The following is a 13969-nucleotide window of genomic DNA, read 5'->3' as shown; positions in this document are numbered from 1 at the left end:
ATCTCGAGAATATAAGCTCGATTGTCAAGTGCTTCGACTTTAGTTCATCAGGCATATCGACAAAGTATCCGTACGTTTTAAACTGGTGCATGTATGCGCGTGGTATATAGGTAGACATTTAAAGTTAAGAAATCGAGTTGTCATAATATAAAATAGTCCCCACCATCCTGCAAAATAAGCAACAGCAGCAGCAGCAGCAGCCCACAATTTTCCCATTACCTGCGAGCGCACATGTTTCGTGGTGGACTCACTCTCACTCTTGTGCACCTCGTCGTTCGTAAACGTCTATCAGTGCTGTGAGGGCACTCGGCTAGTGGCGTACTTTGGTTTCTGGTTTTTAAATTTATTTTCACTCTGTCGAAAAATCAAAGCTCTCGAACAACGATGGCTGGTCTACAGTGGACTTTGCTGATTGTCGCTTTGGTGAATCTAGTCAACGGACAAGTGGTCGTGCAGAGTCCTACTGCCAGTGGCCCAGGCAGCCTCGAGCCCGAATTTGAAACACGTGAGTTTTTTCTCTCTGTCTTACATCATTTTATTATAAGGATTCGAAAGGATTTCGATCTATGATTTGATTATTGGTCGGCTGAGATTTGTTTATGTTTTCGAGCGCGTAACAGGTGCCGCGTGAGTCATCGATGATCTTTGCCACTACTCTATACACTGTTGTCTCTAAGATTGTAAGCAACCTCGAAAGCGATGACACAAACTTTTTAATTTTTTCGCGGCGTTTCAGCAGCTGAAAATTGGCAGTTTGATATAAAAAAAAGTCGAGTCTGCGCCAAGTAGTTAATTCGTTTGGTTTTTTGCTCGCATATACATACGTTGGTGGAGCGTAAGCGGCGATGCAATTTAATCACTCGAATTTCTGGCTTAAGTCGAGAACGGAGATAGAAAAAATCTAAAATAGATTTAGCAATGCTTACGGGGCCGGTTTCCTAACGCTCCGTGTGTAAAGCGCCTACCTGTCGATGTTTACTTCGTTAAGCGATTTTGCGGTGAATTCAATAATCATCTATCACAAAGTTGCGAAAATTCATCGGGGGCCTTTCCTACACGTACATGTATACAATCGAGATAATTCCGCGACACGCCGATTTTCTTGCAGTAATGCACGCGAAACTCGAACCTCGAACTACTGCTACAACATGTAACTTATTCGTTCGAGTTTGCCCTGGCGCGAATCCGATCGAGCTCGCCGGAATGCAAAGCTACTCGAAAATAGTCAATTAAAACGGTTTCGCGAGTCAAATCGATGACTTAACACTGGCTGCAGTGAGAAAAAGAAGCAGCGCTGGCAGGGAAGTCGCGCGCGAATTGCAAATCAAAATTGCCACAACAATTCGTAGGATCTTACGAAGGAAGAAAGGAGACACAAGAGAGTCGGCGCAGCGCAACAGAGGCGCGTATTATAGATCATTGCGCTCGCTGGCGGCCCATCGCGTAATCCCGCGCATAGCTCGTGTCGATGTCTCCGCGCGCGCCTACCTGCCTGCCTGCCTGCCGCCTTTTCATTAGAAACACAATGCGGAGCGGCAATGCAACACTTTTATTCTCGTGTGCGTGGCTGTGCAAGCAACTTTCTCTGCAACCTGCCGAATCGTCTTCGTTTCTCAAGGACGTTAGAGCCGAGAGAAAGACAGAGAGAGACGATTGCGAAACGAGTGCAGTTTCTTGGGCGCAATTTGAATAGATCAATGGACAGAGGAACGAGTTATCGCATCTATTTGGCGCCTTTTACTTTTCAAAGCCATGCAGCAGCAGGCACGGAATATACGGAGATGGGTATCGCGAAGGAGCGCGCATATTTTCTAATTAAAATTACATAAAGGCTAATTCGAGGCGAGATTATAGGTCGGTGCCGGCGCACTAGGGTAGATTGGGCTCGGAGATTCAAATTCGTCATAGCGTGCATGCATATCAGGTACGTACGTGTAGGTACAACGTCGGCTGCAGCGCTGCAGTGGCGTAACTCGCGCAATAGCTCGGCTGTGTACGCCGGCTCCTGCGCTATGACATACGGCGAAGGTTATGTCAGAGTCCCGGATTGCATAACAGCCCCCTCGTGCTCTCCCGCGAACGAGCACGCCAGTGTAAATATACTTTCTCCGCGTGCCCACCTATTTGTATGCTCGTAAACTCTGGGCTCCGTGTAGCCAAGGATCGCTTGTATACCTATATATATGAGCTGCTGCTGCTGCTCGGCACAAGTGGCACAGCGCTCTACTTTGTCGTCGACGTCGTCTAAAAGCCCCATGCTCGGAATGATAAGCGATTTTTTTTTGCCTCGACCGCCCAATTACACGGCTTCGGCATTGACCCCTTTGACTCTTCGCGTCTTGTGCGCGTCTACTAATGCTGCGCGAAGCGATTTGATGAATTATCAAAATTTCCGCATCGAGACGACTACGATGATCCTTGCGAGTGAAGATGACGCGCTGCGACCGACAAAAAAAGGCGACTCTCGTCGGGCACGCACGAATTATTAATGTTCCTCTCTCGCGTGACACAAAGTGTGTATCTATATAAGAGCGCAAACTCGTTATAATGCAAGTCAGCCGTCGGTTTCTCTCTCTCTCTCTCTTTCGTTGTTATGTGTCAGTGGAACAATTTCGATCATCGATGCTTTCGATCCGCATCGGTGCAGTGTCATCGTTGATCATTTTAACGATTTTTCTCCAAAGAGTTTTATTGCGCGGGACCTTGAACGCGCCTGCCTGGCAGTAATAAGTGTTTATTTTCCGAGAGAATGAGACGAATGTGCGCACCTCGTCTCATGCCGAGGGAGAGATAGCTAATTGCACATTTTATTCATGTGCCTACTTGTAAGCTCTTACAAAATATGTTATATTTCATATCGCTCGAAAGCACACACACACGAGAACGAAAGGTGAGCCGCGGCGGTCTGCATTACAAAATTACGAATTAACAAAGGCGCGCGAGTACGTAAACGATGCTTCAGAACAAAACCTTACACATATATTTTATGCCAAGTTATTATGTCCAAACATGCCATAAAGTATTTTAAACACCCAGTAGTTGCACGGCTGTAAATACATTCTTGTAAAAAAAAGAGTGAAAAACATGAAAAAAAAACTCGACGCTGCCCATTTACATGTGCTAATATAAAGTTTAATATACTTTGGGTAACATTTTTCCGAGTGGCTCTTTGAGCAATGATTTTCATAATTCAAGCCTTCGTTCACGTACATAACACATATTCGTAATCTCGCTGACGAGTGTGCTTGAGTTTAGAAAAGATGCTGTGCCAACTATTTTCGCAATGACAATCACACTAGACCAAAAAATCGTATCAGAGTAATGAGCGCAAAAATGGTCGATCTAAAATTATCGTAACGATAACTGATGAGGATTTTTCATCGTAAACCCGATAATCAATCCGATGCATCAGTCGCGTTTTCTTTTTTTCTCGAGAAAAATAAATGAAATTCAAGAGAAAAACGGCTGACGAAACTCCGATGCTGCTGCACTCGCGCACACGTGTCTCGTGCACGTCTAGTAATAGATTCTCGAATTTTCAACTAATGATAATGGAAATGTTGAAAAGAAAATAGGGCTTACGAAACGACGCATGACTTGGAAATTTGCGGCTGCGCTCGAACAACAATTACATCGGCGTTGAACATGTGGCTGACGGTTTCTCGTCTCGAAAAATCAGCAAGAGGCACGAGAAAGAAAAGCCAGTAGGATAGCAAAAAGAAGAGAAAGAAAAAAGACATTTAAATGCGTGAAACGATTAGTGCATACCAAACGAATCTCATATGTAAACGTGCTCAATTTTCAAGTCAAGCAGAAAATGCTGGGGGAGAGGTAGGTCTGATCGAAGGCCGTTCAACCAATCACTACCCTTTTTTCCTTCAATGCCAAGATTATTAAGATCGGTGTGGTTAGCCACGAGAGATGCGCACATTTGACTCGGTGTGCAGACAGATTAAGATCGCGAAATTTTTCTCGGCTCGACGACAGCTCGGCTAGAGTGGCAAAAAACGCCTTGATCAATCAAACAGCACGATAGCCAACGCAATGCGCAGTATGCCCACGTACGATTGAGAAATTAATTGTAGTCTGTGCGATCCTTGGCCTTTGAGGTTTGCGAGGCGCGCGATGTACATCCTAAGTGCGTCAGTAATTATACGCGCGTCGCATCTTTGGACATTGACCAGAAAGAAGGTCGAGCGCGTAACGAGTACCTCGCCTGCAAATCGTTTTTATAGAGACTTTGTTTATCAAACATGTATCGATGTTTGATAATATGCCTGCGCGCACATAAATCAAATGGGCCAGCGAATGCGAGCCGCGCACGAGTCGACTCGTTTTCCTTGAATAAACGAGTATCGAAAATTGCCAACATTTAAAATCACATTACTATACATGCACTGGTTTTACCGATCGATATTATTGCGGGACAAAGGCCTACTATGAAGTTGATTGGATTGTAAGTGAAAAAAAGCTTAATACTTTTTCATTTTTCTTTTTCAGCCGAATACGTCATACCGTGCAGCCGAGCGGACAACAAACTAGACGCCTGCATCCAGAGGGCATTCAATCACATAAGACCGTACCTCGTGAAAGGTATTTTGACATTCCGCAAGTTAATACAAGCGATCGATTTACGCGACTACTTTCTAAAAATAAGCCTTTTTTCGTTGCGCATTTCTACACGCGTAATTCACAAGTGTGCCTTAATACTTGCCAAAACATTGCGGGCTGCATTTCAAAATTTACTCGTATAATTGTTCTTTTATAATTCGCTATTATTAGATTCGAAGAGCAGGATTGAAATTCAGTCATCCATCGATGGGATTTTGCTACACGGGTGGATTAAACTAGGTCGCGATATACGAGTGATAAGAGCGCGCCCTCTCCACAAATAGGATGAAACTTTCCAAAATACATGAATTGCAGAAATGAAATTAATTTTACAGGAATACCTGAACTGAGTCTTCCGCCGATCGATCCACTCGTGATTCCTGAATTAAAAATAGAGAATGGCCAGGGCGCGGTGCGAGTCAGGGCATTGTTTTCCAACATCACCTCGTTCGGCGCCGGCAACTACTCGATCAATAAAGTACGATCGGACTTGAGGACTCTGAGATTCGATCTGCATCTGGGCATACCGAAAATCGAGCTCAACGGACAGTACGACATCAACGGAAACGTCCTGCTCTTCCCCATTCAGAGTCAGGGTGACTTCTGGGCAATGTTTGGTAATTAACTTTGTATTTTCGTCAATCAGGAAACGAAACGATTCTTCCATCAATTAAATCTTATTGAATCGGGCTTGTTTCAAAACGTTTCAAGTAAATGAAATCAATTACCACGCGTTGGTTGTCTCTCGAACGATCGTTTTATCATTCGTCGAAGCAACAAAAGTAATTTTAACTCATTCTTGGAAATGATCTTTAATCTCATGACACGTGAACGCCGTCTGACGAACATGAACGAATTTTAATAATATGCATTTTAAATTGTGCAAAAAAGGGCAGACTCCGAAGGTGGGTGAAAACCGGGTAATCAGGTTATACCGGATTCACAGAGATTTGCAGGCGCGGGCACGTCCAAGTCGCCTCGCTTTACTGAAATGTTAATGAATTTCTTTTCTTTCCCCTACCCCGCAGGTGACGTGCACGCGATTGCTCGCGTTCAGGGAGTCGAGGAAAAGCGCAACGGAGTTCGCTACATGAAGATCGGCCGACTATTGATCGACTTCAATTTAGCCAAAGCTCGTTTCCGCATCAACGACAAAGTCAACGGTAACAACGTCATCGGCCAGGCTATGAATCAGTTCCTCAATCAGAATGCCAAGGAGATCATCGAGGAGATGCGACCAGCGGCCAGCGCCAGTATAGCCAAACACTTCATATCGTTCCTCAATCAAGCCTTCACTCAAATGCCCATGAAAGTCTGGCTTCACGACACGTAGATCACACACAACTGCCTGTAGTTTAATCGAAATTCTACGTAAGCTCGTGGAAGCTTTTTTCATTATTATAATTTCGTATCACGTGCGAAATTATTGCAATTCGATCGGAGCTTTCGAGACTTTCATGAACTACGTACCTAATTTTCTTGATTTAATCAGCTTTTAGTAAATAATTTATTAGAAATGTATCATCTCGAACGTACGTACACTGTATAGGCAACTTTTTTAATTAGATAAACAACTCGGAGCATTGAATTTTTCATCGCATAATCGGATACAAGCTTGCATCAGTCATTTCTCTTTCTGTCTCTTTCGTACTTATATCTCGCATCAAATAAGAAATTACATCAGATTTATTTGTCTCGTTTGAAGAAAAAAAATTCTCTGCAAGTGTAGATTATTTTTCGCAATTTTAAAAGTATCTAAGAAGTACATAAAATATATCTTCACGCATTAAATTTTAACGGCGTTTGCAGTATTGTTGCAGCCATAATCATTGTAATGGGGAGTTAACGAGACGATTGATTTATACTCAAGTTTTAATTTTTTCTATGCGAAACGCAGTGTCGCAATATCCATCATAAATTTCAAAGAGATCACTTTTTTTAATGTAGTATTATAACTATTATTAACAGTTTTTTGTAATTTATTCGTAAAAAATATATTACAATCATCTTTAGGACTATATATAGGTGTTTCGACTCGTGGTTTAACTTTATGGACGTTAACCCTGATCGATGCAGCATCACCAACAGTTTTTACAGTGTTGTATAAATAAGTTTTTATTTTATCCTTGAAAAGACTTTGTTGTAAATATAGATGTATTGAAAAAAATTGTACTTTTAATTTAAATAAAAACGTCGATGAAATTTCAAACTCGAATCTCAATTTCATATCAACACAATTGAAAAATTCCATCATCTCGCGAAAAAAATTACTTTTATTGACAAAGCGATAAAATTATTTTACAAATGAGTGAACTTAATAAATAAAGCTTGACTAAGATAATTAATTTTGGGAGTTCCACCCAAAATTTCCCAGGTTATACGCACAGTATTTTTATAAGCTCGTTCGTGATTGTGACATGTAATCGTCTTTCAAACAAGTGATTAATAGTTCTTAGTATCTAATTTTTCAAGGTTGTGGTTTAAGATTTTATTAAGAGAGAAAAAATAAAATTGAGTTAAAATGAGCGGGAGATTCAACTCGTGTTTGAACGTTCATGTGCATAAATTGAATTCGTTTTCTCTTTAATTTTTCGATTAAGCTACGGTAATCAATACTTTTCATAGACGATATTGATAATAAATTTGTCTATATAATAATTTAATAATTTTTGAAACTTTAGATCTAATTAAGAGAAAAGATTGTCGCTCTAAAAGTTGTGCAGTTGAGTTTTTTTCACATTTCCATTTCTAAGTAATATTTTCATTCCAATGTCAAAATATAAAAAAGTTTTATTGTGTACAGTATAACGAGTTTCGCAGTAGAAATGATAAATAGATTGAGTGCGTGAAGGAATCACTGAATGTGTCTAATTTATTGAATAGTTGTCACATGTACGATGCGACGTGAATTTGTTTACTCACATGTGTGCGTAAATACGAAAAAGCGACAATAAGTAGCTAGCACATATAGGAATTTTTCAGATAACCAAATCGTTATAATGAACTTCTTGGCATATTCTATATAATCAGTTGTGAACTTTGACATGCCTATATTATATAGATTGACATGCGCACGCACACATAACCCCAGACAAGAGTGAGACGACGTAAAAGGAACCGGTAACGTTGTTGCAGACGCTTTCTTTGATATGCTTCGGTTTTCTAGATTCTCAGTTTAGTTGTCCGCTTCAAACGATCGGAGCTTAAGAAATTTTGTGGCGAGCCGTTAAGACAGTTCGTTCCCATGGACCACGAAGAGTAGACAACATTTTTTTTTTAAACAGTGGACTTTATATTAATTGTACTGTTAAGGTTTTAAAAACCTTTCAACAAGTTGACGTACTATTTTTTTTAAACAAACGACGATATGGGTCAATTCACTAGACGACAGTGGCTAACGCTCATAGTCATTAGTATAGCCGATTTTTGCAATGCTATCTGCGTATCCCTGCAAGCTCCGTTCTACCCTGCTGAGGTAAGTTTTTTTTCAAACGATTTAAAAATTTAATTTTGAATGATATACACGATAATTTTATATTGCTGTGGTATTGGTTCAACGAGTTAAGAGTTTATAATATTTAATTACCCTGTGATTAGTTTTTAAAAATCAGACATTTTTCCATCAATATTTTAAGTTGAAGAAGTCTAAGATGAAAATAAGAGTATCTAGACAACATTAAAATAAAGATTTAATTTTAAGAAAAATATTCAGTGGGAATCTCAAAAAATGTGTTCAAAAATGATTATCTCTGCCTGGCTTCTGTTTCTTCTTAATGTGAGTCAAAATATTAGCTTGAATGAAACAGTAACTTTTGTTTACGGTCTAATTGTTCAATTAGCGAATTTATACGTGAAACATCTCGTTCAATTTGTGATCATGTAATAAAACCTATACGCGTACGTCTTGTAACCGATTATCATTCAAAATGTACATGCTCATATCTAATTTCGCCATACTACGTCTGTCTCGTTCTTCTTTGATAAACATTTATTGAGGCGTTTTGAGAATGGAAAAATAATTTTTCGTAAATTGTTTCTTTTTATAATGAATTTATAAAAACTTCAAACTGAAGCGCAGTCGGATGAACTGATTCAAGAGAGTTCAGAAAGTGATAAAATACGAAGTAAAAAGTTGATTGACAGCTGTTTACATTATTGTTACGTCTCAAAGAAAAAGCATCCGAATGAATACGTTTATTCCATATTGAATATTAATATTATATTTGCGTCATTAAAAATGATTTAACTTCCTTGGTGCGTGAAATCGTATTTGAGCAAATTTCGAAGATTAGATAAGGTTACGACACAAATTAATGGTGCAGATATTATTCTAAAAAGCCATTGTTACAGAAAAGGCCCCCATGTGAAATTTATATGTTCAAAAATATATAGGTCGGTAGATACGGAGAAGTTGGTCCATTGATAAATCGAGAATAATAAAAATCAAAAATATGTTAGATCTTATCTAACACAATTATTATGGTAGTTGAAATTACCATAAGATGACGATTTCAGGAAAACTTCGATGCACCTTTTTTAAATTCAAAAACTTGTGGAAATGAAACTCTCATATTCAAGAAACAAAACAAATCGGGCGTTCGATTTCGAGTGAGAAGATGTTAAATCTAGCTTGCTTTTGTATACACACAAGTCTGTTAATGCTGCAAGTAAACAATTGTATACACGTATAATAGTTACGTATATTAAGTAAAAATTTTAAGTAAAAGAGGCATTGCGATACATTTATTGGATTGATATTTCTTGCTACTATCTTCGATTACACGTAAAAATATTATTTCCATATTATATTTGATATTGTTTACATTTTCATCCACAAAGTGATAAGAGTTCCATACTAAAAATCTTCTAGCTTGCCTTTCGCGAATCAAATAATTAATATCCGGTATGTGCCAAATGTTGCTGGCGATTATGAATGCAAAATACGGAGCCTCAGACATCGGTGTACTGATTTCGCAAAAAATAACAGATAATTTCCCGTACGATAAAGTGGCATATCCACATGAATCACTGCTCAAACAAGACAAGCTTTCCTTAATTGTTGAGAAGAATAATTATGTCCATTGAGCAGATAAAAATGATTCACTTTAGTTTATATTTAGCCAGTGCATGCATCAAATTATAAATTAAAAAATGTCTTTGTCCGATCGTTGCAGGCTGAAAGAAAAGGCGCTACTGCAACCGAATATGGCTTGGTATTTGGAATTTTCGAATTGGTTGTGTTCATCATCAGTCCTTTCTACGGTCAACGAGTAAGTATTTTTCATTAAGACAGAAGAAAAAAAATTGCTTTTTATAATATGCTAATTCCAATAGATCAACCAAATCGGACCGAAACTTATGTTCAATGGTGGTATACTTACCACTGGAACTTGTGCCATATTTTTTGGCTTTCTCGACAGAGTCGATGGAAGATATCCCTTCATCATATTGTCCTTCGTTATACGAATTGTCGAAGCTCTGGGCAACGCCGCGTTTCTAACGGCAAGTTTCGCCATCATAGCCAAGGAATTTCCCGATAATGTCGCGACAACTTTTGCGAGTCTCGAGACGTTCTTCGGCTTGGGTCTGATCGTTGGTCCAACTGTTGGCGGAGCCCTTTATCAGGTTCGTAATCGTTGCAATCTGTGCTGGTTATTTTCAAATAAATGAAATGCACAATTATTAACGTCGATTTTATCGCCAGATTGGGGGCTACACAACACCGTTCGCTGTATTGGGTTTTGCTCTCTTCATGGCTGCTGTGATCACAGCTTTCGTACTTCCGGTTAAAAATAATACGGAAGAAACCAGTCATAACATGGAAGGTAAGATGAAGTTTTATGAATTGTTAATAAATAAACATTCGTTGAAAAAAAGGTGTAATGTGGCTCGTTAGGAAAGTACATGAAGGTACTACGGATTCCTGGAGTGATGGTAGCTTCTGCGTCGATAATCGCAACGAGCATGAGCATAGGCTTTTTGCAAGCCACCCTGGAACCTCACCTACGTAAATTCGAGCTGAGCCCGGTCGTACTGGGCATCATGTTCGTGATCAACGGAGGCACTTACGCCGTCACAGCGCCGGCCTGGGGTTGGCTGTGCGACAAGCACGCGAGGCCGAAGGTGGCCACCGTGGCTGGCTGCGTCCTCACGGTCATCGGTTTTGGTCTCATTGGTCCGGCACCGTTCATTCCCAGTGGAACCATGCTTTGGGTCACGATATCCGGCCTGATTATTCACGGCTTGGGGATGTCTGCTCAGCTCGTAGCTAGTTTCACCGATGCCCTTCGAACGGCCGTGTAAGTCCACACTTTTACAATTACATCAGCTGGAATAAAATGAGCCTCATCGTTATAACGTAATAGTCGAGAAAAAGTATATCAAGACATTTTATTAATTTAAAATGATTGAATAACAAAGTCTAAATCAATTTCTAGTTTATTCTATTCAAATCGTTGATTGACGTCTTGGCGCCACTCAAAGTTGCTCTCTCTTGGCGAATACTAGAAACTAATCTCAATGAATTGCGCATATCGCTAATCGCTATCGCGCTCCGTATAATAATTGAATTAAAAAATTATAAACGATACGTTGGAGTCACGAAAACAATCTTGGCAGCGCTCCAGGCTGCCGGCTGCACTCGCGAACGCGCGCGTACACTGGGCGATCAATGCCCAAGGGGCAGACAATTTTCTCCTCCTATTGTATCGTCGGTAGGTATAACTTTTGCCTTGTACACTTTACAGCGACCACGGATTCCCGAACAACCTCGAAACTTACGGCTTGATAAGTGGATTATGGACGAGTACATTTGCCCTGGGGGCCTTCATTGGACCGAGCATCGCCGGTATCCTATTCGATAACATAGGCTTTCGGAACGCTTCCATGTTCATTTGTGCGCTCCACCTCATCGTCGTAAGTACAACGATTTTTCGTCCGATCGATAAGTATCCAAGCGATCATCGTCATTTTCACCAACGTCGTATTTTGCACATAATAAAAAACAGGGTGTCGTGGCGTGCGTATTCCTCTGCTGCTACGAGAGGAAGGGACCCAAGCTGTACACGGAGCTGGGCATCGCTGAAAATTTGAGATCGTCGATTACCGACAGCGGTCGCTCGCACAGCATGAGCATGAGCGGCCGAACGTCCGCCGCGCGAATGGCCGCCGTCCAGAGCATGCCCGTCGACCGGCCGAGCTTCATGAACTCCCTCATCGCCTGCAACAGCTACTCGAATCGAGCCAACGCCTGGTCGCGAACCTCCTGCAGCGGACGCTTCGGCTACGGGAGCATCGAGCACAATAATAAGCGACAGACCTTCGAGAGGACAACGTGAGACATTGAGTTTGACATTTAGTCGCCAGTGAGATTGATGCATTAGAGTTAAGATTTGTCTGAATAAACCTTTCGCAGGCTGACCTTCCTATGAGCTACAGAAATGAGGATGCAAATGATGCGGGACACCAATTTGATCGAAAAGAATTTCCCTTTTATGTGATCTTAATAACTTTGGTCCGGAACCATATTTTTTTATAAGAATAGTTTTCAAAAAAGAAATCCAAAATATAACATGAGGAAGGAAAGAAAAATTTGCATTAGCCTCGAAGAAAGTCGCAAAGCTCAAACTTTTATTCAGACAACTTCTCGTACCATGTGCCAATTTCGTATCGACTTATTTTTCATCATTTGCTTTCAAACAACTAGACACAACGGAGAAAGAAAGAGCAAAAGAGAGAGAAAAAAAGATATAGAATGCGAGTAAGAATTGATACGAATTTTGACATTTTCACTGCAAAGTAGTTCATTTTCACAGATATTATCTTGACTATTATGATTTTACCGAAAAACTACGCAAACCCGTGACACTCTTAGCCTACCGCATATTGACTATTATTCGAGTCAAGGTCGGTTTTATAATTTTATATTCTTATTGTATAGTTGAAAGATACGCTAAACACCGAGAGCCTACCCGAGAGGCAACAATGGCAAAAATCCATAAAAGGAGAGAGAATAAAAGATTATATTCGTCGCTTCTTTTTACAATGTTGCTATAATGATATTTCATGTATATTCGCGAGACGTCCTGATCCTTTTTCTTCGCAGTCGCAATTTACTCGTGCATGCGTACCCTTTTGCCGACTTATCAAAAGTTCCAATTCTGCGAACTTCAAGGCAAGGATCACCCATGGCCAAAATCGATGTTTTATTGTGTCTGTCGCAGAATAAATTATCATCCGTGCCTTAGCTTCTGCATCTAAAACTAATAATAAATGTATGCATGGAATTCGGTCGAAAATATTTGCTATTTTATTTACCGTAGGTGTAAAGTTTGTGATATGTGACGAATTAGGATTCGATGTTTTTTCTTTTCTTCGGCGAATGTATATTTTATATCGATATACTTACTACCTATATATTATATTTTTAAGATTTTTATGATGTCGACTCCGATACATTTAAACTTACATAGCTTTTATAAATTTATTGTTTAACTACTAAATAACATTTATGTACAATCTGTCAAAGATCAAATGAATTTTCGTTGTCAAGGGACAGCAAAAATTGTATGATTGACAATGCGATTAATAATATGCCAAAGCCAAGGGAAAATTTTTTGTTCTCAACCTTGGCTCTGGCATCTCTTTAATACTCGCGCAAAAATTAAAAAAAGACAGATCGTTGAATCAATTTTTTTTTTTAAATTGTGAAACTTTTGTATATTTTAGGCGCATTATTTAATTTTTTCTTGCGTAAACAAATATGTGAGTTTATGCAAGGTCAACGATCGAATACAGGTCACAATACTTAGCAATCATCTCAGTCTGCTTTCTACGTAATTTAAATAATGCGAGTTAAGATTAAGCTTTATAAAAGTCATTACATTTGGCTACCAAAGTAGATTTGTTAAAATTACAGGTGCGTACGACAGATTTATAAGCGCATTTCATTGAAAATTTCTTGTCATCGCAACAATATTTGTCCTCATGAAGAAAATTGTAAATAAAATTGTTATCCATTAACAAACAATGTAATGATTTCTTTTCAAGGCAATAACAGCAAAGAAGTCTAATAGAATTATCAGAGCTCGATATCGTTAGCAGTCGAAAACGACAGCACGAGTAACCAAATTGTTTGTCCCAACGCAACGTTACACGTGTTACGGCTTATCTCTTGCCGAGAGCGAATGCATTTCAGCTCGCGTATATTAGAGTGAAAGCATTTAAAAGCTGCAGTAAGAGCTATACGAATTCATATTCAGTTGACGAATAAATATATAACTAATTATGTTGGTAGCTCGTAAAATAATAATTTAATTATTACTCTCGTGCGCTCGAGTGAGTTTCTAATTGATACGCG

The 13969-nt window shown here is 39.6% G+C and overlaps 2 protein-coding genes across 2 annotated transcripts; both read left to right on the top strand.

Annotated features, from left to right (window-relative positions):
- Nucleotides 1–63: 63 nt before the first annotated feature.
- LOC106660543 (protein takeout-like) lies at nt 64–6820 on the top strand. Its single transcript, XM_014383537.1, has 4 exons — nt 64–505; nt 4501–4593; nt 4947–5228; nt 5640–6820. The coding sequence occupies exons 1-4, from the start codon at nt 385–387 to the stop codon at nt 5942–5944; spliced, it is 801 nt and encodes a 266-aa protein (XP_014239023.1). The 5' UTR covers nt 64–384; the 3' UTR covers nt 5945–6820.
- Nucleotides 6821–7612: 792 nt separating this feature from the next.
- Nucleotides 7613–13639, top strand: LOC106660419 (MFS-type transporter SLC18B1-like). The gene is made up of 8 exons (XM_014383379.2): nt 7613–8086; nt 9786–9881; nt 9946–10236; nt 10316–10436; nt 10508–10910; nt 11358–11526; nt 11619–11944; nt 12026–13639. Exons 1-8 carry the CDS (start codon nt 7979–7981, stop codon nt 12039–12041), a joined length of 1530 nt encoding a protein of 509 aa, XP_014238865.1. The 5' UTR covers nt 7613–7978; the 3' UTR covers nt 12042–13639.
- The last annotated feature ends 330 nt before the right edge of the window (nt 13640–13969 follow it).

The sequence above is a fragment of the Trichogramma pretiosum genome, unplaced genomic scaffold (assembly GCF_000599845.2).
Source record: "Trichogramma pretiosum strain Unisexual culture from Peru unplaced genomic scaffold, Tpre_2.0 scaffold27, whole genome shotgun sequence".
Lineage (NCBI taxonomy): Eukaryota > Metazoa > Arthropoda > Insecta > Hymenoptera > Trichogrammatidae > Trichogramma > Trichogramma pretiosum.
Note: the sequence above shows the minus strand (reverse complement) of the source record. Positions and strands in the feature narration are given on the sequence as shown.

What these genes read in the sequence shown, in the direction of transcription:
- LOC106660419 (XM_014383379.2), top strand. Translation starts at nt 7,979, where the DNA reads ATGGGTCAATTCACTAGACGACAGTGGCTAACGCTCATAGTCATTAGT. An exon ending in CTCCGTTCTACCCTGCTGAG is followed by an intron (nt 8,087 to 9,785) that starts GTAAGTTTTTTT and finishes CGATCGTTGCAG; the next exon opens with GCTGAAAGAAAAGGCGCTAC. An exon ending in TTGGCGGAGCCCTTTATCAG is followed by an intron (nt 10,237 to 10,315) that starts GTTCGTAATCGT and finishes TTTTATCGCCAG; the next exon opens with ATTGGGGGCTACACAACACC.
- LOC106660543 (XM_014383537.1), top strand. Translation starts at nt 385, where the DNA reads ATGGCTGGTCTACAGTGGACTTTGCTGATTGTCGCTTTGGTGAATCTA. An exon ending in CGAGCCCGAATTTGAAACAC is followed by an intron (nt 506 to 4,500) that starts GTGAGTTTTTTC and finishes TTTCTTTTTCAG; the next exon opens with CCGAATACGTCATACCGTGC. An exon ending in TGACTTCTGGGCAATGTTTG is followed by an intron (nt 5,229 to 5,639) that starts GTAATTAACTTT and finishes CCTACCCCGCAG; the next exon opens with GTGACGTGCACGCGATTGCT.